This window comes from Populus alba, chromosome 1 (assembly GCF_005239225.2).
Source record: "Populus alba chromosome 1, ASM523922v2, whole genome shotgun sequence".
Taxonomy (NCBI): domain Eukaryota; kingdom Viridiplantae; phylum Streptophyta; class Magnoliopsida; order Malpighiales; family Salicaceae; genus Populus; species Populus alba.
In genome coordinates, this window is record NC_133284.1 from 42,804,728 (window position 1) to 42,827,753 (window position 23,026).

General features: G+C 30.1%; 1 protein-coding gene across 1 annotated transcript; it reads right to left on the minus strand.

Annotated features, from left to right (window-relative positions):
* Positions 1 to 4,115: 4,115 nt before the first annotated feature.
* On the minus strand, positions 4,116 to 10,647 carry LOC118063560 (E3 ubiquitin-protein ligase DA2L). Its single transcript, XM_035077622.2, has 9 exons — positions 10,415 to 10,647; positions 9,674 to 10,115; positions 9,262 to 9,313; positions 9,129 to 9,174; positions 8,919 to 9,000; positions 8,665 to 8,809; positions 8,475 to 8,562; positions 7,893 to 7,959; positions 4,116 to 5,132 (listed from the first exon to the last, which is right to left on the minus strand). Exons 2-9 carry the CDS (start codon positions 9,863 to 9,865, stop codon positions 4,533 to 4,535), a joined length of 1,272 nt encoding a protein of 423 aa, XP_034933513.1. The 5' UTR covers positions 9,866 to 10,115; positions 10,415 to 10,647; the 3' UTR covers positions 4,116 to 4,532.
* Between the last annotated feature and the right edge of the window lie 12,379 nt (positions 10,648 to 23,026).

The window sequence follows — 23,026 nt, forward strand, 5'->3', positions numbered from 1 at the left end:
TCAATGAGATTTCTTCCAAGAAAATCTTTAAAAAATGTTATAAGATGGCATATATATAGTTAATTTGAGGGATTTTGTATGAAGATATCTTGTGATTTTGTTAAATTTACAAGGATGAAATTAGTTTTTCTCATTTTTACATATTTAAGATAAACATTACAAATAAGTAGATAAATTTTACAAACCCAACCTTTATGGTTTAAGGCTTTGTTTGGACTTATGAGTTTATCATATATGTTTATTGTTTATACCATGATTCATTATAATTAATACATACTTATATGAATTTGTTTGATTTTAGGTTTATGTCATTTTTATGAGTCATTTACCCAGATATATTTAATGAATTTATTTATTAAAATTGATTTTTTATTAAATCAAAAGATAATAAAAACCGATACACACATAAAAATAATTGAACAAAAAAAATTAATTATACAAGGCTGCATATATTATAAATGTTATTCAAAAATAAATATATTTTATTTTTAAAAATAAACTTAATCTATATAAAATACAACAAAAAAAGTATAGATAAACCATACTAACCTCTTAAAACCTTAGATATATACAATATAATTAAAAAATAATCCTTATTTAGAAAAAGGCTAAATAAGCTAAAAAACACAAAGAAAAGGCATTAATTAAAATATAAATTTATAAATTATTAAAAAAAACATATAAAAAAGTATTAATTAAAAACATTAAAAAAAGGGAAAAAAAAAAAAAGAACAAGCCATGTATTAAGTTTTAAGTAAAATCTTCTATGTGCTTAAAGAAAAAAAAAAATATTTGTTGGGTGCATGTTAATTAGTGGTAACTATCCCACATTAAAAAGAAAGGAAATGGAAATTTGTTTCCCCATGGTTGAGCAAAAGAGTTAAGCTACAAGCTTTGGATGATGCACTCAAATTGTTAAATACTTCCACTAGATAAGCTGATAGAACTATATATTTACTCAAGTATTTCTTTTTTCAATTGCATAAATTAAATTTAAGAGATTCATAAACAAATATCCATAATACCTTTGGTCTGAACTAATGAATAAGAAATTAAAAAAAATAATTACCAAAAAATAAAGTATCCTAGAAGTAATTTGAAATAAATAAATGAAACTTCAAGAAAGAAATGAGAAGTTGATTGTTTTTTTGGTAATTAAATTCAATTTCTTAAAGTCTTCTGTCATTAAGTGAAGTACGGGTCAAGGCCATTTTGTATGTTTTATTAATAGGACTATTAAACTTAACAAATATTACTAACGAAAGTACATATTAGAGGCTTGAAATATTGTGCTCTATTGTTTTTTTTTTTTTCTTTTCTTTTTATTGACCTAATGGGACTATTATTAATATATAAAAAAAAAATCATAGATTTTAGATCTGGTCTGATGGCTCGTTTGGTCCAAAATCCGGAAATTTTAGATTTTAATCAGATCACTCAGATCAATTTTTTTTTTTAAAAAATCAACATAACATCATTTTAGTAAAATAAAAAATAAAATTTTAATGGGTTGCAACGAGGTTGTTGGCCGAGTCACACCGAGTTTTTTCTTTTCCTGATTTTTTTTTTCAAACCTATCTGGTTCCAGTCCCAAGTCGACCTGTCGGGTCAGGCCGGGTTTCAAAACTAAAATAAAAAATATATGTTGATCATTTTTTTCAGAACATTCCTCAAATTTAACTTATGTTTTGTTTGGTAATAGTTTTACAAATTGATTGAAGTTAGTTTTTGACTTTTAACTAAAAAAATGTTATAAATATGTTTGAGTAGAAATAACTTTGGAGTCAAATCAAAAGTTTGTTCTAGAATTGAATCCAAAATTTAATTTAATTAAAAGTTGAAAATTTTAACTGATAGATTATGATTTTTACTGCATTCTTAAAAAAAACTGCCAGCCAATTTTATCAAATGTACTCCTAAGTTAAAGCTATCCTAACTCATTTCTTAGTTTTATCATAAGTTATTTAACAAAAATTGAATTGTGACTCAAAATTAACAATTATTTAACACAAGTTATGTTGTTCCTAACCTTAATCTATATTTTTTCTAGAAAACTTCATAGTATTTTCTTTCATTGGAACGTAGATACAGAGAATCAAGAGCCACATAAGAAATAATAATTCCCTCGCATCCCAAATCCCTACCCCTAAAATCAATGCATAATTGATAACATTGTAAAGAAATGGGATAAGGCAAAAGGTGGTCTAGTATGCCTTGAATTGGTTCGGAGTTCAAAAAAAAATGCCAACACTTAGCGGTGGGATGAATCACTTAATTTATTTTTCTAATCTCACTCTAATATTGGATAAGAAACTTATAATTAATGTAATTATACTATGGGCAAATGGAGGTAATACGGTCCTCTAATATCAATTATTTAATGAATAGCTTAGGGAAAATAATGTTCACAAGTTTCATTTATATCTATATAAAATATCTTGGATTAGATTGCGTGTATTAAACTAGATTTTTATATTTTGAATAGAATTTGTGAAACAAAACTTATATCATGTGATCCGTGACCATTAATATTAGTAAAAAGAAAATTAAACTAGAAACTATTTAAAAAGCATACATCTTATTATCTATATCAAAACCATGTGAAAGACTTTTTTTTTTATATATATAGAATATTTCACGCCAATTTATGTGTATCAAACTAGAAGTTTATATTCCAAATAAGACTTGCAAAACATGATTTATATCATGTGATCTTTGACCATTAGTATTAGTTGACAAAGAAAATGAAACTGAAACCATATAAAAAACATACCTCTGGTCCTCCATTCATTTAACCATCTTGGCCGCCACCCATTTCATTGTTAATGTGGAAGAAAGTTGAGCCTCCCTTGACAATTATTGAGACATACCATGTGGGGTGTAAATGATTATTGATGCATCTTCAACCACTCCAATGCCCTAGCTCATAAATCTCCTCCTTTATCATTGTTAGTTCACACTGACCGTACCCACATCTTTGAAGATGCATGGGGCTTATGATCCAATGGTCATGATTGGATCTGTCATAAACATATGATCTTGAGGATTGAGAGACAGCAAATTTATTTCAAGAAATAGTACAATTTAACCTTATTTTAGAGGAGATATACAAGTCCTTGGTCAAAATCACAGTTGCCATCATTATTTAAACTTATCCAACGTTTTTCTATTGCATTAATTAACAAGAATGCTATCTCTAGGCATATGGTCGATGCTCAATCACACTGATTACCTTCACACGCAAAGAGTGAAGGGATTTTTTCACTAATTCCCTTATACTCTATTCGTATCATTTTGATCTTATATATAGTTTTGAACCCGGCCTAGCCCGACGGTCGATCCAAGACTCGGCCAACCTAAGGTTTGAACTGGGCCAGGTTAAAAAAAAATAAAGGAAAGGAAAAACCTGATGTGACCCAGCAATACCTGGCCATAAACCCATTGACTTTTATTTTTTTGTTTTTTTTAACTGAAACGACGTCATTTTAATTTTTTTTTTTAAAAAAAATTTAACCCGGCCGATTCAGTCAAAACCCGGAATCTAGGCCGAATCTTAAAACTATAATATTTTGGGATGCCTCCTATCCCCTTCACGAGGACAAAGATTTGATGATTTCTTCCCAACATCATCCTCGTTTCTATCTAAATCCTTTCCTCGCAAGCCATTTGCACACCAGGCGTCCACTTTAATGGATTTGCTCTGTATGTTTCATATTCTTAAACTCCTAATACTTTCAAATCTTATAAACACGTATATGCTTTGTAAAATTCGATTATCGGGACCTCTAATAAGGTGCGAGCAGTTCCTTGCATCGAAAAATCACATGAAAGCTATGTTTTTGGCACTCGAGGCAAATGATGGGCTAGACAGTTCCTTTCCTTCCATCAATCCATCCCTCTAGTTACTGCATGAGTCTTTCATCGTGTTCCTTTCCAAATTCCAGACACAGTAATGGCATTAGATTATTGGTTACTTGAGACCCAAGGATCCAGAATCACCTCTACAAAGACACATCAATGGTGAGCAGATTAACATGTAGTTCCTTTACAGCACTGTAAGAAGCTGAGAAATCAAATAAAATCTAATCTTCCATTTTGGTCTGCACTCCGATAAATTGAGCAAGCACGTCTATTCATTAATCGAGGAAGAATGAAACCGTTACAGAAAAGATGGATGCCACCTAAAATTCTGTACAAGTGAATGTGATGATTCCATCATTAACCGATTTTGCTACCCTGTGAATCCTGAACAAGCTAAGAAATGATATAGAACCATGAAAAGAAACGACCATGAGACTTCGAATCGTTATGTTATATCATTATCAAACAACCTTTCATTCACTAAAATAAGACCTTTTCCTTTTAACAACTATATGTAGTGATATGAAGGGCAAAGGCAAGAATCTTTGCTACCTTGACCATTTAGCCAGTTGCAGGCACACATTGTGCACTGGATCTAGCTCAGTACTGAGCTAGCTGCAAAGCCTTAGCCAGCATCATTTGTTCGAACTTTTTTCGCCTATACCCGAAATCTATTGCCATGCACTTTGGGGCCCACTAGTCATAGCTCGAGCCTCAGCAAGGGAAACAGCCATGGCCAGCATCATCTGCTCCTCAAAACTCTCTGGGATGGGTCCAGAGACATTCTGAAAGCTTCCTCCAATTTCATCTGTAGGCGGTGGTGGAGGTAACAGGGAAGAAATTCCACCAGCATCTTCTGCAGTCTCAGAACTTGCATAACTGGTCCCAGCTTCAGCAGCATCTGATCCACGATCTGCACCCCATTCCCCATCATCTCTTGTCACAATCATCCTGCTGTCTGGCAATACATTGCTTGAGCTCTGTGCAGGCAAGTAATTGTCTGTGTCCTGCTCAAGCCTGTTGTAAGAGCTACTACTGCTTGGAAGCATGTTGAATGATGGCATATTTCCACTATTGTGAACAATTGATTCCCCACTAGTCTGCTGACGCTCAGCGAGAGCAGCTATAGCACAAGCAAGACCTCCAGAAGGGGATGATGAAGATCCAGCCAGTGGTGGTGCCATCGCTGGAGTCACATAGCGTGCTTCCATGGTATATTGTGCAGGTGGTGCAGCATCACCACAAAGTGGATTTTTCTGTCTTCCATTTTCCTGGAGCAAGGTACAAGCTCATATCATTTGTCACGACCAGGAATAAAACAGTGTCAAATCTCCCAGGTCCATATCAGACAACAACAGTTCAGTTACTAAAATAGCAAACAGAACATTTTTTAGATCATGCATTGTATGAACACATGTCTGCATACCCAAAAATTTTAGTTGCCATAGCTGGGCCTTGGGAGGAGCATACACATGTATATTAGACAAACAGAAAAAGCCTATCAACCTCATCCATAGATAAAAGCATGAACTGTCAAGATACCTTTATTTGACAAAACTATACTTGTGCTTGTGATAAAGGGGAAAAAAAGATAACAGAACTGGACTCTCAAACTCGAGCTTCTCTAGGACAAATATGAAAAAACAATGTGCAAAGAGTATTCAATATCACAGCAAGGAAAAATACACAACGCAATACAAATTTTAATTTTCATGAAGAGGAAAGTCAAAAATCATCAAAGCAGTGTTTTAGGCACCAATAAGACATATTTGTAAGCAGAAACTCTTTTGATAGCTTCAATTTGCTTCCATTTCAGATATCAACTTCTAAAAAAAGAACTGGTTTTTCTGCTGAGGTAATGAACACTAGATTTATACACTATCAGTACTGTTATGTTTCTCTCTCTTTTTTGTAAATCTTTTTAAATGCTTCCAATTTCATTGTATCTCTAATTTTCCTTTGTTCACTGGGCTGACATCTAGATGCACACATGCGTAAGAGCCCTGCTATCATATAAAAGACAGACGACTATGGATACTGCCCTCTTAAGGTGTTTAGAGATGAAAAGAAATGTAAGTCACAAGGAAAAGCTCGAGGTGATTGTATCTGATGAAACATAATGTCATGGTGGATGGGGAGAGAGAGAATAACTTAATCAGTTTGGACACTAGTTATAACTGATGACAGATAATTGAATTGTTAGGCAAAGAGCATCTATTTACTTGATAGATCTAACTTACTCTCCACTTTGAATTTTCATTTTTAATAATCATCTCTCTAGTCTAACAAATTTAGGTGACGTGTAATTATTATTATGATTTCTATTAAGGTGCTAGGTTGTGTTTTTTTTAGAATCTTGCGAAGTGACTGGCTTTAGGATTTATATCATAAGAGTTCTACATATCCAAAGTAAAAAAAAGAAAGAAACGCTATATGAAATGCTAAAAAAAAGTTAACCCATTTATGTAATCAAGAAATGAAATATGGTTGCTTCATTGAGCGACGTACTAGATATAAGCTACAAAAATAATAGACTTGAATAGACACAAAAATATTGATAAATAGAAACCTTAAACCATAGAGATGGTGTTTCTGACGCAGTAAGATGCCTTTGAAATGCTGTACATTAAATTCTGCATCTTTTAAAATTTTCAACTAAAGATTAAGATGATATTCTCTAAAGTGTAAAGAAAAATTCAATCTGCACATCTCTTCTTCTAATTATTATTATTATTTAAAATCTCCACATCCCTAATATTAGCCATCTCATTTGATTCATTCTTAACAGTACCATTGTATTTGTATTTAATATGAAGCCCCATAAACTGCAACAATGATATAAAATTAGTTCTAATAATAACAGAGATTCTGCTTATTAGGCACAATTACCCCAATAAATGACTCACAAAATTACACACAATTGAATCTAAAATTCATTCTACTGAAAACTTCTATTGGATATGATATCTCTATATTCTTAAGGGAATGATGTTAGCTATTTAATTAACGTGCATAATTAGAATTTTTTTTCTTTCAACAGAAATAGTTGAAAACAAAACCTTCACGACTTCAGAGCTAAATTATTTAGGTAAAGATTTGTTTGATAATTCTACCGGGTAGGCAGCTCAATACATAAAGTTTCATACCTCTATTTCATTATATTAAAAGTGTCTTTTGTACATTTAGTCAAATTATCTTTCCATTAGATTTTTGATTCAATAAATTACATTAATTTTCAATCCTACATTAAGGGATAAATGTGTGATGCATGTGCTATGATAATTATTAGGGATAAATGCCAGGCTCCTTCTAGCACACCTGTATGAGCAAGATTAAGCTAGACATAGGCAATGGAAAAGGAAAGGGAAAAGAAATGACAGTAAAATGGGGAGTTAAAAATTTCTGTAAAACCTGAAGAGACAAAGGTCCAAATCCTCTAAAGTGCTCATTTTTCAAACAAATAACCAATTTATTGTTGTTCATCATAAATTTCATGCACTCACTCTGAGTCATAATCTGGAAAATAGAGAGTTTCCTGACCAAATTAGCATAAAGATTAGATTGACAAGACAAAAATGTGACCACTCACGTCTGGACTTAAATCACAACAACAATAGCCGAGGGACATTGTTCAAGTTCTAGAAGAGTCAAGAGCATCCATTTCGAGCAGCAATGTCAAACAAGAAAATTTTGGAAGTGCATCCCATAAAATGCCAAAACTACAGAGGTTTCTAACGAAGCTCTACTACCTTACTGGAATTGATTTGAAGGGACACTCTCATGGTTATAATTATAAATGGGTGATCATAAAGTTGGAGCACAGGAAATCATAATCGCATCCAATCCCTAGACAGGGAAGATGCAAACATTTGTAAATGGTGCATGGATAATGCCAGACTAATACATGTGAAAAATCCAATCAGATACTAGAGGTAAGAAAGTCAAATAAAATTAAAATGTTAGTTTGAACACCTGAAATTTCTTGGTCAATATTCATGTAAGTTGGAGGTAATCAATCAAAGACTGTTTACCTGAATGGAAAGCCAGATTGCTTCCATAACCATAATATCCTCGAGATCCAGGTCAAATTCATCATCCCTAAAAATTTAATAAACATTTGATATATAAATTAGAACAATGGCAATCTGAAAGAAAATCAGAATCAGTTTAAGAATCTTATTGAGCCTAGTATAACAAGCTGCTGAACTGGAAATATGGTATTACATATGCTATTCTGAGAGCTGGTGCTGATCAAATCTATAAAAAAGGGTAAAAACAACAATCTAAAGAACGAGCTATCTGACATCATGTAATAAGGAACTGTTGACACATTTGATTTAGAATTTTAAGTCAATAAACCATAACAAAACTTACAGTCATTCTAACCTATGTCTTCCCTTTATTAAAAAACAAACTCTGAGTCTCAATGAGAGACAGCATGCATTGACGCTTTTGTTTTTTCTTTTTCTAGAGAGACTTAACAGTGCAAAGCAGTTGTGACACTGCTATCTTCTCTCCTTCCTTTCATTCCATCACCACAGGAACTCCATGATTCAGGAACAGATAAGAAATACAAAACTCATATCTAGGGTGGGGCAAGAGACGCAATATACCTGTTCACTCCAGCGTGCGGAGGACGTCTGATTGAGTATTGAGATGAAACGATTTCCCCACTTTCCACAGGAGTCGTATCGGATGGAACTGAGAGAGAGGATTGGAGAGGAGAATAAAAAGTATAACTATCACAGTAACCATGACATAAGCATACAGGGAGTGGATATCAGAATTTCAAAGAGAGGATACCAGCTGTTGGCCCACATTCAAGCTCCCCTGGTTCAATATTAGCACTTGATGAACTCACATCTAGTCTTTTCTGCATTCTCTCTTCTTCATCCTGAAGCTCCTGCTGTCGTATCCTAATTTTCGCTTCTATAACACGCTGTTCTTCCTGCAGAAAATGAAGAAATGCATATAAATCTCAACCAATATGTGTAAAATATAAGCACACAGTTCACCAAATAACAAAAATTAGGGCCTGTATGCCAATCAAATCTTACAATCTGCTCCAAACCCTTTTCCTCCTTTGTTTTCACACCTCGATACTCCACAGCATAATTTGAGGTTTTGCAAAATGGACATCTGATAACGTTAAGTACCACAAGCATAGAAATATGGCTTCATGAGGAATAAGATGATGACAGTCAAATTAAACAAATATGCAACTAAATTAAATAATAATAATAATAATAATAAAGAATGAAGGATACTGGGTAGGACGAGTTGAATTAGGATTCTTCATCTGCAGAAAACACTCTGGTACAGAGAACACTGATCAAATTGTGTACATGATATGAATAACTAACTTTGCATGTCAAATTGCAGAAATCAATTGGCAATTACCTGTACAAATGCCCTTCATGCAACATCTTGATCGGTTGAGACTCGGATAATACTAAGAAAGAAACAAAACAAAAGTGCCAGATTGGTCACACCAACAATATATAACAGCGTCTAATACCATTCAATCTAAGTTTCAGGAAATCAATTATTTCTCCTAGGTCAACGAGTAAACAAAGGGTGAGGAAAAACATGGTATCTTAAAATAATTTTCCTAGGTCTCTCAAAAAGACGGGAAAGAATCGATCAAATGTTATTTTCTCAAGAAAATATTAATGAGAATATAAAAAAGCAATTCCTTTCTTTTTCTTCAGCTTGGCAAGCAACTAAACACAGTGGAACTGAGCAAAAAAAAATCATAATAAACTTGAGGAAAAAAGGACAGGGAAACAAAGATAATGATAGAAATACAGACCAAGAAACAGATTGGGCATTCCTCATGATCATTACAGCTGTCTTCATCCCCTGGAAAACAAGGGGCAAGCTTGGATTCGAGAATGAGCTTTCTCAGCTTTTTATGGTCCACATCTTTATGAACATAGAGACCTTGTGGTCTTGTATACCTCTCATCCACCACTTGTCTCCTTCTCCCCAGCTTATTCCCCATCCAGTACTCCCAAGAATTCCCTTCTACTCAGTTTTTGTTTTTTTTTTCTCAATTAAAAAAACAAATTAACCATAACAAGAAAAAGCATTTCTCTTCCAATTACTATCTCGGTAAACTTATTTGAAATACATTAATCTGCAACACCAAAAAATTATCCATATTTAAACCCCTATTTCATTCTCTCAAGACAAAATAGACTTTCCCCTCCATTCACTTCCAATTTAAAGCACAAAATCATCACCACAAAAACCTGCAAGAATTGAATAAACACAAAGAAGCAACAAAAATTACTATTTGAAAGAAACAAACAATCACAACATTCAAAACCCTAACCCTTCATAAAATAAAAGCATCCACTATAACCAATTCAAAGCACAATTTGCTATTTGCTATATTTCGAAACATCTCCAAAGCCCTAGATACTACGAAGATCACAAGCTCACCATAAAAAAATAAAAAATAAAAGAAAAACGCTAACAGTTTATCTCCAAAATTCAAACAAGAAACAGAAATTGAAAGAAACAAGAAGAATTTACATTAAGAACTAACCTGTTCGAGATCTCCAACGTGAAATGAAGGAGAGAGAGAAAGAGAGATATGGAGAGATCGAGAGATTTGTAACAAGAAGAGAAACAAAATCAGAACATTCTCTGTTGTATACTTATATACAGAGAGATAGTTTCCCTTTTCACTTTTTTTTTTATTATTATTTTTAATTTGTTTTCAACTTGTAATTATGGTTATTTTCATCAAATTTACACAAATGTGTGTGGGTATTGAAGAATACACATACGTGACTTCTGTCTCTTTTTTAAATGATCCAACAAGGAGTTTTTATCTCTGTTGATTTTTTTTGTTAATAATGCAATTCGGTCCCATGACTCCAATTTATTTTAATTTGGTATCTCTATTATTTCCTTTCATTTTATAAGATTTGCTTTGTAAGTTATTGTTTTTTTTATTATTATTAGCATGTGTGTCCAAACCAGCTTACGCACACTTCAATTAATTTTATGGATTCTAAAATTAATGATTATATAAACCTTTAATGACTATCATATTAGCAGCCATAAGATTTGAACAAGTTATTATTATTAATATTACTAAGATTTTTTCTGTAAAATACAGTAATTCTTTTGTTTTTATGGAGTCTTACTTTTAAAATTAAAATCCTCTCCCGTGACTAGGTACTGGAGGATGTAATGACAAAAAATTAATAGTAGGGGATCAAATCATCAAACAAAGAAATATTGAAGAGTTGAGGGACCAAATAAATTTAATTTTTCCTTTTTTAGAGCGCTTGGCGATAGATAAAAAGAGAATGAAAGAATGATGTAGAGAAGGAAGGCACGAAAGGGTAGAGTACTGAACGAGGGAAAGAATCAAAGATCATCATCCATCAAAGTTTCAACTAAGTGGGTCCATGTGTTTTGTAATACTATAAAGAATGAAACGAAAACGCGATGTTGGTTCTCGTGTAATACACGCTCTGACTGAAATGATATTAGCATATTTAGGTTTTTTTATTACGTGTAAGAAAACATTTTTGAATTAATTTGAATATTAATCAAAATTAAATATTTTCTTATAATTTTAAAGATTGAATATTTAGTATCAACATAATATATTCTAGAAATTTATTTGGTATTAATTTCAACTTGATAATTACTAACAAGAAATTTTACGGTGATGAAGATTTAAATAATGATATTTTTTTAGTTATTTTATGTATTAATTTTAAAAAAAAATTATAAATAAAAATATTTTAAAAATAAATAATGAGTTTCATCTTCTATTTTCACTTTATATTTGTCTTTTCGTTAGTAGATACAAAAGGTTAAGTAAGAGGATGTAACTAATTTTCATGTTCTATCTTGTTTATAACATGGAGGAGACGTGTCTTGTTCTTGACACGGAAAGCCTTAAAAATTGAGATATTGCCTCCTCGCTTTCCATTACTGCCACACGTTTATTGCTTTGGCTTATTATATTACAAATACTAATTTTAATTAAAGTACTAATAATGATTATTTCCTTGCTTAATAAAAAAAAACAACTAACATGAAAGGCAAATTTATTGTAGCCATACATTTTATTTTTATTTACCACTATAATAAAATGATGTTTTTACCATTCACCAAAAAAAATCATAAGTCTTGGTTTTAAGGGTATTTTAGTTATTTTTATAGTATATTAGTTATTTAATAATTGTATAAGAATATTTATATCTTTTCTATATTTTTTTAAACAATTAAATTATTTAATTACTCCTAATTTAAAAAAAGAATTATATAACCATTTTTGCCCTTGCAGAGAGAAATGAACAATTCACCCAAAGGTATTTTTGTTTTTTTCAAATAGATTTTATGGTGAATCTCATATTCATAGGGAGTAATTTGGTATTGTTCCTTGCAATATTAATTTTTTATTATTTAAAATTATTGGCGAGTGTTTATCACGCGGTAGTGCATAGGAGGCGTCATGCCTTTCAGGCGGCATGTGTGGTGCTTTCTAGTGATCGAACAAGCACTTTCATAATCTCATTAGATGTGCAACCACTTCCTCTTTCATTAGGTATGGTGTGTGTAAGATCCCACATCGGAAGAGAGCGTCCAGAGCCAGGGCCTTATAAGTGCATGCTCACCTTGACTAGTAAGACGCGTTTTAGGGCTATGCGTGGCTGCCAGGAACAAACTCACGTGAGGGGAACCTGGAGAAGCCCAAAGTGGATTTAGGTGGAAGGTGCTCACATCAAAAGTGAGGCCCAAAGCGAACAATATCTTGCTAGTGAGGTGGGGTGTTATAGTGTGTGTTGATCTTATTATTTTGATTTCTATTTTTTGTACCCTTTTATATAAGTTTTATTTATTTTTAATTTAGTCCTTTAATTTTAATTTTGCATATATTTTTTTCTCATTCAATCTTTATTGTTTTGATTTTTGATTTTTTTACTAGACCTTTTTGTGAATTTGTTTTTTCAATTTAGTCCTCAATTCTAATTTGTTATATATGATATTTTTCAATTTTTTTCCATCTTCTTTTGATTTCTAGTTTTTTCTTTGGTCTTTTGTTAGGGTTTTGGCGGTTTTCAATTTCATCCTTCAATCCAAGTTTGTTATATTTTTTTTTCTAATTTAGTCCTCATACTTTTAATTTTTTTTCATTTTTGTTATTTTTTTTTTGTTTTCAATTTAACCTTCTGATAAAAGAATTTTTCATGCCTTCTAATTTATTTATTTTTACCCTCATTCTTTTAATTATTTTATTTTATTTGCAATCCCAAAAAAAAGGACTAAATCATGCACAAAAAATTAATTGAAAGAGAAATAATTAGGGATTAAATTGAAAAACAAAATAAATAAATAAATGATAAAAAAAAGAGCAATAAAAAAATGGGGACTAAAATTGGAAACAAAACAAAATTAAATTATAAAGGATGAAATAAAATAAAAATTAATGCAAAGGATAAAAAAGATGGCAATAAAAATAATAATGCCTAAATTGGATATAAAAATTATGAAATAAAATGCAGTGGAATGAAATTAAAACAAAAAAAATTCAAGAAGTTTTAAAATCAAAACAAATAGAAATCATAAAAATAACGACCAACTTTAAAACAAATACAAACTAAATAACTCATCTGAATTTTTAAAGGCTCGATATAAAAACCAATGCACAAAAGAAAGAAAAGAAGGGGACGAGAAAAAAACTTTCATTCCTACCAAACTACTGCCAACTAGGCTAAACGCGCCACATCAACAGCTGCACTGCCACTTGACACGTTGGATAATATGCCGGTCAGTGGATTTTGGTCATCTTAGTGACTGTTTGGCATTGCGGCTACGGCTGCGGTTTACAATAAAAGCAGGACTTTGATGTTTGGTAATCTCAAATAGCATTTTTATTTGACATGGGCCCCACGCAAAAACTGAGGTCAGACCTCAGATATTGAAAAGCAAGTCACACCTGCTTTTCACTCCGTGCTCTTCTCTCACTGATACTTTTTTTCTTGTTACTGAAAGCTTTCCTTGCCTGAGCTAACAGCTCTGTTCCCTTCCCCTGTGTTAAACTTGATATGGACAAAGATTGACGAACAAACACTCCAGCACTCAAGGTTTACAATGGCCATCATGCTAAAAATTCTTCTATGATGGGTCCTACGCCTTAGTGTCTCTCTTGATCCTTGAGGAACAAGGATCGATCTTTCATAAAAAAACACAAGAGAAAGAGAGTTTGTTGCCTGTTGAGATGAAGTTGTTTTTTGTGTAAGCATGGAGGCAGTAATTCTAGAAGGGGTTGTCTTTCTCTTTCTGCAAGTTGACCAAAAGTTGTATACACTACCATAAGTATTATCATAACTTCTGTCTCTGTCCATCTAAAAAATTTATATATATATATATATTTTGAATTCACGTATAATTGCATTTAAACTTTAATTTTGTAAAAAATAGAACATGTTTATAGATTTATTTATTTATTTATTTTATATATAAAAATTTATTGTATATTATTTTTAATCAAATACATGTTTTTTTAAAAAAATCAGAACTAAATTGTAGTTGCATCAATGGCACGACATAACTATATTAGAAGGCGATCGTAAGATGATAAGGTTTTTTCCGAGTATGATCACAATCCCAATCTCATTTCAGAAGACTTTTTATTTGATATTGTACCTTGCTTAGCTATTCAAGGATCACAACGGCCTTAACGTATAAATTTTGTACAAGATGGAATTGCAAATAGTTTGATGAAACAATAAAAAACTTTTATTCACAAGGATTATTCATTTTGTTATATAATTATACTTCTAAAACAACAATATTTTGCCTATATATATATATATATATATATATATATATATAATGTCCTTTTCAGTAGTTTTACAATCAAACCTCATACAAAAAATATATTAACCAAACACATATAAACTATTTTTTTTCAACCATAATTTCAACCGCAGTTTTAACCAAACACTTCAAAATTAACAACAAACCTCACAAAAAGTACCTTTTATTAAACTGTTTTTTTAAAAACCACAACCACAACAGCAACCACAATACCAAACAGACTCTTAATATGTCCCAACCACCTCTTGGTTTTTTTTTTTTTGGGTGTTGAAATGGTAACACTTACATAGCAAGTGTTAATCTTTAATGTTGATTTATTAATATTTTAATAATTTGAATTATTAAAAACCGATGGTGATGACGCATACGTAACACACATCAACCTTTTATATTGATTTATTAATATTTTAATAATTTGAATTACTAAAAAGCCTATGAGGGCATCCTAATATTAATAAAAAAACATGTCAAAGACGAAAACACCTTCCCTTATCAGGCTTATATTTTTTAAAATCAAAGACTAATCATGTTATTTTACTGTTGAAAAAAATAAACATGCAAATAAAGTTGAAAAATACACAAAGCCCCTGGACAAAATATATATTCTCTTAGCTTTCAAAGGTGACAAATAATTTCACTATATAAAAAACATAAATTTATTAAATTATCCTGATTAGTTAACAAATGATATTTTTATATCCCAAAAAAACAACTATAACCTTCACTTAGGTATTATCACATAAGCAATCAACCAAATACATAACTCTTTGTACACACATTTTCCCAACCAAAGATATGTTTTTTAAAAAATTCAACAATTTGTTGTGATTAATGTAAGCAAATTATTTGTAATTATCTGAATTACTTATTAATATAATTCATGCATGACACTATTAATGTTTTCGAGGATAATACTATTTCGAATGAGTTTATGAATTAACTAAAAATAAATATTTTCTAGATAATTTTAAAAACATATTTTTTACATCGAACTAATGAACAGATGAAATAATAATACAATCCAGGCTCAAGAGTGGTGCCTGCAGGCTTAACATCAGAGGAGTTGCAATTTTCTCCTCCCCTGTTATCGCCAACTCCATAATGCTTTCTTTCTTCACACACACACACACACACACACACACACACACACAATTGGTTAGTTACTACTACTCTAATGGTGATTCAAGCACCTTAGTTTATTTATTTATTTTTTTAATTCTAATTCAATTTTTTTTTAATTTCATTCTTTAATATTTTATTAATTTTAAATTGATTATCATAATTTATTTTTCTTTATTTTCTTAAAGTTATTGTAGTCTTAAATAAATATTTCAGTATTTAGCTTGTGCTTAATTTTTACAAGCGTTTATTTTTGTTATCATATCATTAAATAAAAAATATTGTAAAAAATAAAGTATTTAAACCAAGTAGAGTTCATGATCCAGATCGCGAGTTTTACAAGTTAAGATGTGAAGCCTAAGTTGAAATTTTTAAAAGCCAAACATGTTTTTACTAGTTGTCTTGGTTGTTTTTAGACTTATTAATTCAACTGCGTCACCTAGAGTCAACTTTTATGTGGGTTAATTTTAACCTTAGGGCAGGTAAGGAGTCGAGTTGAAAGGTTTCAAGGTTAACATGTCAGGTCAAGTTTAATAATAATACAAAATAGTTTTTTATATATATATTTTGTCTGTCAATTTTTTTCTTTCATTTGAATACTTACTGGATTTTGTTATTATCAATTTTATTTTTTAATATTTAGTTGATTTTGAATTAATATTTATAATTTATTTTAGTTTATTTTCTATAAGCTTGTTACAGTTTAAAACAAAAATTTCAACATTTGGTTGATGCTTAATTTTATGAGTATCTATTTTTATTATCATATCATTAAATAAAAAATAGTTTAAAAAATCATTAAACCAAGTGGAGTCTATTGTAGATTAAACTGTGAAGCTCGGGTCAATTTCATCTCAATATTAAAAAATATTGTCTTAAATTTTTTTTTTAAAAAATCAAACCAAGCTTTTCACCGATTATCCGGGTTGTTTTCCAACTAATCAAGCTGGTTGAGTTACATTGATGTATTTTTACAGGATTTAATTTGAAAATCGGACTAAACAAGATGTTAAGTTAAGAGTTTTTAAATTTACTTATTATACACTAGGCTTAATAACAACCAAATTTTTTTTTTCATAAACATAGGTATTTTTTTAGGTTCATTTTTTTTTTAATTATTTAGGTTTTTTTTTTTTTTAACCCACGTAGCGTGCGTAAGGAAACTAGTAGAGGCTAAAAGTAAATACAATTATAAAAGGCCAAGCCTAGAAGGCTGACGCGCTACATCCATGATGGCAGTTTCATTTGATGGTAAACCCCCAAAAAATAAGAGCCACCCAACAATACAACTACATTCACTTTACCGCCCAAACGATTATGTATTACTTATTTTAATTATTTTATTTAAAGAACTAGATTTAACAATAGAAAATAACCATGTCCTATCTATATTTCTAAACTTACTCAGCCTTTTCTAAAATTGAAATCTAAACCTTCCAAGTAAAATCCCCACACATATATATTCTACTGGAATGTAGAAATTATAGTTAACAGTTGCTTTTTAAAATATTTTTCGCTTGAAAATATATAAAAATAATATATATTTTTTAAAAATATTAAAAAAATATAAATTTTATATAAAAATAAATAAATAAATAAAAATGTTATTTTATTTTAAAATACTTTTAAAATATAAAAATAAATAAACTGGATGTCAAATAGTTAGCAAATAGTTGGATAAATTGCAGATATCCATGGACATTTTGCTGAATTCACACATTGACTTTAGTGGACGCGGCCCGCTGACGAACACAGAAACATATTGCTTTTCCAAAATAATATATCTACGAAGTGAATAATTTTTCCATGCGAGGCCCACCCCCATTGAAAGAAGAAAGCTGTTTCATATTTTCACTCAATAAATAAAATTATTATTTTGCTGAGTCACATCCGTGATGAATGGTTATTTTTTGTCGACATTAGCATCATCAAGATTTATATATGATATTGGACCGTCTAATTGGTTGACCAAATCTCTAAAATACCTGACTCAGGTTTATCAACATTGAATAATATCCAAATATGTGTACCATTATTATATTATTCTTTACAATTATTTTTTAAAATATTTTTTATTTAAAAATACATCAAAATAATATTTTTTTTATTTTTAAAAAAATCATTTTTAATATCAGCATATTAAAATAATTTAAAAATATTTAAAAAATATTAATTTAAAATAAAAAATTAAAAAAATTAATTTTTTTTTAAATATTTTTAAAACATAAAAATAAATAATATCTTATAAGAGAATGCAACGGTTTTTCTTTTTTCAATAAAGAAATGTTAATGGAACCGTTATTTGGTGCACCAAAATACGGCACCATGGGCTTCTTCAACTCATATCATATAGAAACTTCAGTTACAGGAAAACCTCTTCTTGTCTTTTCTTTTTTTAATTCACATAAATGTAACATTTTTAATAGTGAAAGGTATACGGTAACGTGACCATTAGAATAACACAATAGAAACTTAGTAAGATAATACTTTATCCCTATATTTGTGTCCATTGTTCAATTATACATTTATATTCATTTTTTTTTTCTAATTTCCTCCCATTGATAAATTTTATTAGATTTTTTCACTAGCAACGTTAGCAACTTTTATAGAAAATCTATGGAGTTATTAATCGGATGAAATTGGACAAAACTAGGTAATGCAAGATGATGATGTTTCAAAATTTAATATGTTTAGGAATGAGTTTATTTAGCATATGGATAGTAGTTAATCAAATATTCATGTTAATATTTCTTTTTTCTTAGTTCAAGAAGTATAAAATCAATGGTAAAAGTCCTAGTATCTGCAAAAAAGTTCATGTCAGTGGAGTTTAAAGACCATCTAATGATAAAGTTAATAATTTTAAATAGAAATGATGATAAATGAAAAAAAAAGCTTTAAATTTCAAGAATAAGAATTTTTTATTTTGTTTTTTTGTGTGTTCAATGCTTTAAAGACTTAAGTATATAAACTTGGATAATAGAAAGTTGTGAAGCTTTTACTTGGGTGGTTCAAATGATATTTATATTCCTTAAACCTTATCATTTTGATGGAGTGGAGGGTCTGAAAAGTCATATTTTCTAGATGACATTTAATGAGGGAAAAAATCATTTTATACATCATTAATGAAATGAAAATATGATATGTTCTTGAGAGACCATTTATACACCTACTAGTGTAAAGAGATGATTATTTTTTACATGAATATGTTATGTTAATAATCTTAAGATAGAATTTTATGGTCCTAACATGGATCTCTAAGACCAATTGAGTTTGACATCCACACCCAGGGGAGATGGTTTTGGCAGTTCATCAGACCTATGAAGTCTTGGGCTTATTTCGAGGCTCAAGTATATTAAGTCTAAAATCTTGCCAGACCCATGATGGCTAAGGCTTAGCTCATGAATAAACCCAAAGTATTAGATCTATTGTGCTTGAGGCTCAACTTATAACTGAACTCAAGTATATTGGATCTGCCACTTTGCCATACCTTCGGTACCTTAGGCATAACTCATGGATAAAACCAAGTATATTGGGTTTAACAAGTTGCCAAACCCATGGTGACTTAGGCTTAGCCGATGGCTGAACCCATGTATATTGGATATGGCAATTTTCCAAACTCGTGGTGACTTGAGCTAAACTCATAGCCGAACCCAAGTATATTGGGTCTGGCAAGATGCCAGACTCATGGTACCTTGGACTTAGCTCATGGATGAACTTAAGTATGTTGGGTATGACAACTCGTTAGATTTATGAAGATTGGGGCTCAACGTACGTCTGAACCCAATGATATTGGGTCTAGCTGCTTTGCCATACCTATGTTTGATTGGGTTATCACCATATTATAGGTTTGGGCTCTTCCAAAGCATAAAAATATTGAGTAAAAAAAATACTCATCAAATAACATGATAAAAATAAAAATAAAAATAAAAATGGTTTTGCCATATTTTCACTTGTTACTTGAAAGGTAACATCTTTTTTCATAGTAATGGTACAACAAAGTTTCGGTAACAACATTTAATCCTTTTATTATTAATTTTTAAAAGAAACTAAAACATCTCTTTGATTTTACTGTAGACCAAGAGATAAAATATTGTGAATTGTAATAGTTTTCAACAATGCTTTTTTACATTTTTATTTTTATTGGCCACTTGACTTCTTTTTCTTCTTCAATCTAATCCTTTTACATTGAGTTGATGTGGGATTGGACTTAATGATTTGTTTCTGTTAACTTGATGTTGGGTTCTTGTGATATTGAAAAAAACTTTCGAAGCTTGGTTACTACTTGATTTGGGAAAATTAAATAGGATTTTATTAATTAAAAATAATTGAAGCTTTAAGGATCAAATTTAAAACTTAAGCAAATGTTTAGGCCCTTTTTTACCAAATCAAGGACCAAGTATTCATACCATTTTTTTTTTACTAAACTTTCTTTTTTCAAGTTTGTCTTATCAGACTTGGTTGATGTGTGATTGGATTTGATGATTTATTTCATTTGGCTTGATATTGGGTTCTCACCATGTTGGAAAAACATTATAGGGTTAGATCGATACTTGATTTGACAAAATAAAATATAATTTTATTAATTTAAGACAATTGAAGCTTTAGGGACCAAATTTAAAAAGAAAATAAATGTTCAACCTTTTTTCCCCTAAATCAAGGGCTAAAATGAAAGAAAAGGGGAAAGATGGTTGGTGTGTGTATCATAGGCGCTAGTGTGTGAAGGAGACCATTGCAATGTGGAGGCATATGCAACATCCTTAGATCTCTAATGATGATTTTCCTTAGTGTACATCAAATCATCTTAACAAGATCTTTCTTATAAGATGGTGCATGAACACATGAGGTTCCATTGTGGCTCTGATAACTTATTTTGGTTTTCTTCTCTCTCTCTCTCTCTCTCTCTTTTTTTTTTTTTATCTCTTATTAGTTTTCATGCTTGGCTCCCTCTAAAATAGCTAAGTGGCCTATTAATTTTTTTGGATGTTAGATTTAGTCCTTATTTTCTTAATTATTTATAGCAACAATTATTGTTGGGTTTCACACAATTGACATTTGATAAGCCACGGAATGTTGTTTGATGGGAGAAAATGTGAGGTAGAAGAGGTATTAGAAAGAAAATGATGAAAATACAACATAGAAGGAAGATGCAATCAGTTGTGGATTGCAAACAATGTTTTTTTTGGTCCTTTAATTTTTTTTAGCCATTTAACTTCTTCTTTTTTTTTTTTTATCCTTTTGCATATAGTTGATTTGAGAATGAGTTTGATGATTTGTTTCGATTGACTTGATATGAGGTTCTTGTGATATTAAAAATAAGTTACAATATTGATTTAATACTCGATTTGAAAAAATATTTAGTTTTATTAATTCAAATTAATTGAAACTTTAAAGATCAAATCTAAAACTAAAATAAATATTCAGCTTTTTTTCCCATTGTGCATGGAGCAATGTCAAGAAAAAGTTTGACATTGATTTAATTCTCAAGATTGATTTTTTTTTCTTAATCTAAAAAACACGCTGACAATATCTATATATATAAATTTTTTTTTCTTTAAAAAATATTTTTACCTGACACTTGGTGAAGCCCGAACACCCTATCTAGTACACTTCTAAAAGACTATAATGAACTTTCTTATTAATGGTTCCTCCAAGTAAAAGTGTTTGTCTAAAAAAGTATTGGATAATATGTTGTTCTGATTTTAAGAAATTATATATTTCTTAAGAAAATATTATACTCCATGTGCTTTGCTTTGGATTAAAAGGAGGTACTATTCTTTTAACTAAAAGTAAATCATTTTTTTTTAATGATAAAGTTCTTTACTTTCAAAGAAAAATAGTCTTTAACCAAATACTCATTTAGATTAAAAAAAAAGGAAAAGAAATTGAAAGAAAATAATAGATAAAAAGCTAGTTATGCTTTTAAAAAACAAGAATACCAAATACACACATAGTTGTCTACTAGGAGAGTTCCTTAAAGTTCAAAATTGACAATTTAAAACTAAAATGTTACTTATTACTCTAAATATACAATTTAAATTTTATAATTATATATAAAAACACAAACTTTATTCGATTTGAATAAAATAGTCTTAAGTTTTTATTAACTTAATGTCTAAAATAGAAAATTTAATACTTTTTTTATTACTTTTCTTAGTAATTTTAATACCTTATTTATTTATTTTCTTTGTAAGATTTTCTGTACCTTTTTTAATCATTTTTCCTTTTCTATAATTAGCCTTCATTAAATTATCGATTTTCTTCTTTATTTTTTTTTTATATATATATATATAGAAAACATGGCAAGTCTAAATGAATTCAAATGTGAAAGTTACGGAAAAAAGCACAATAAGGGAAAAAAAAAAAAGTGAGAGAGAGAGAGAAGATAAGAACACTAGAAAAAGGGGAGGCTTCCAACGGTGAAAATGTCATCAACAACATCAAAAGTGGTCTAGTTTGTGAGGGCTAAAGTGCAAGAGAGAAAGGAGAGCTTCCACGATAATGCTACCTCAAAGACAAAAGATTATGAAAAGCAACAGACACTCAATTATAATAAAAATACTTTAATTTTAAAGCAATGCATACGAAAAGAATAATGAATCCCTAAGCCAAATCAAAAGAGTGAAACAAATTATTAAGAAATACATTAAAAATCATGGGAAAAATACTATTCCACGTAACTGTTTATCAAGAAACAAATGATCGTGGATTGCTATGGCTAATTAAAGTATATTTATTAAGGAAGGATAAAATTCAAAGATAGGGGGTTAAGATGAAAAAAAAGGCAAAAAGAGATGGTTTTTTCAAACTTGGAGTTAAACATACACTTTGATCCTCCAACTTTTCAAATTATAAACTTTTAATCCCTAACAATTTATGAAATTCAATATCGCTCCCAAACTTTATTTTTCTTATTTTTTGATTACTGGTTTGACAAAAAAGAAAAAAAGTGATTGGATTCTAGTTATAGAAAGATAAAGTTTTGATTGAAACCTGTTCCAGCCACAAAACAAGTGGTTTTGATGTTAATGGGTTTCTTTTGATGATAAAAATTTATACAAGGTGTTTTTCCCTTAAACTTGTTTGAAATGGTAAATCTGAATTTGAAAAGAATTTTCATTTCGGGTTAATTGTGGGTTTTACAGCTAATTTCTAGGTTGTTAGAGGTTATGGAAATGTTTTAGAAGGTGTTTAG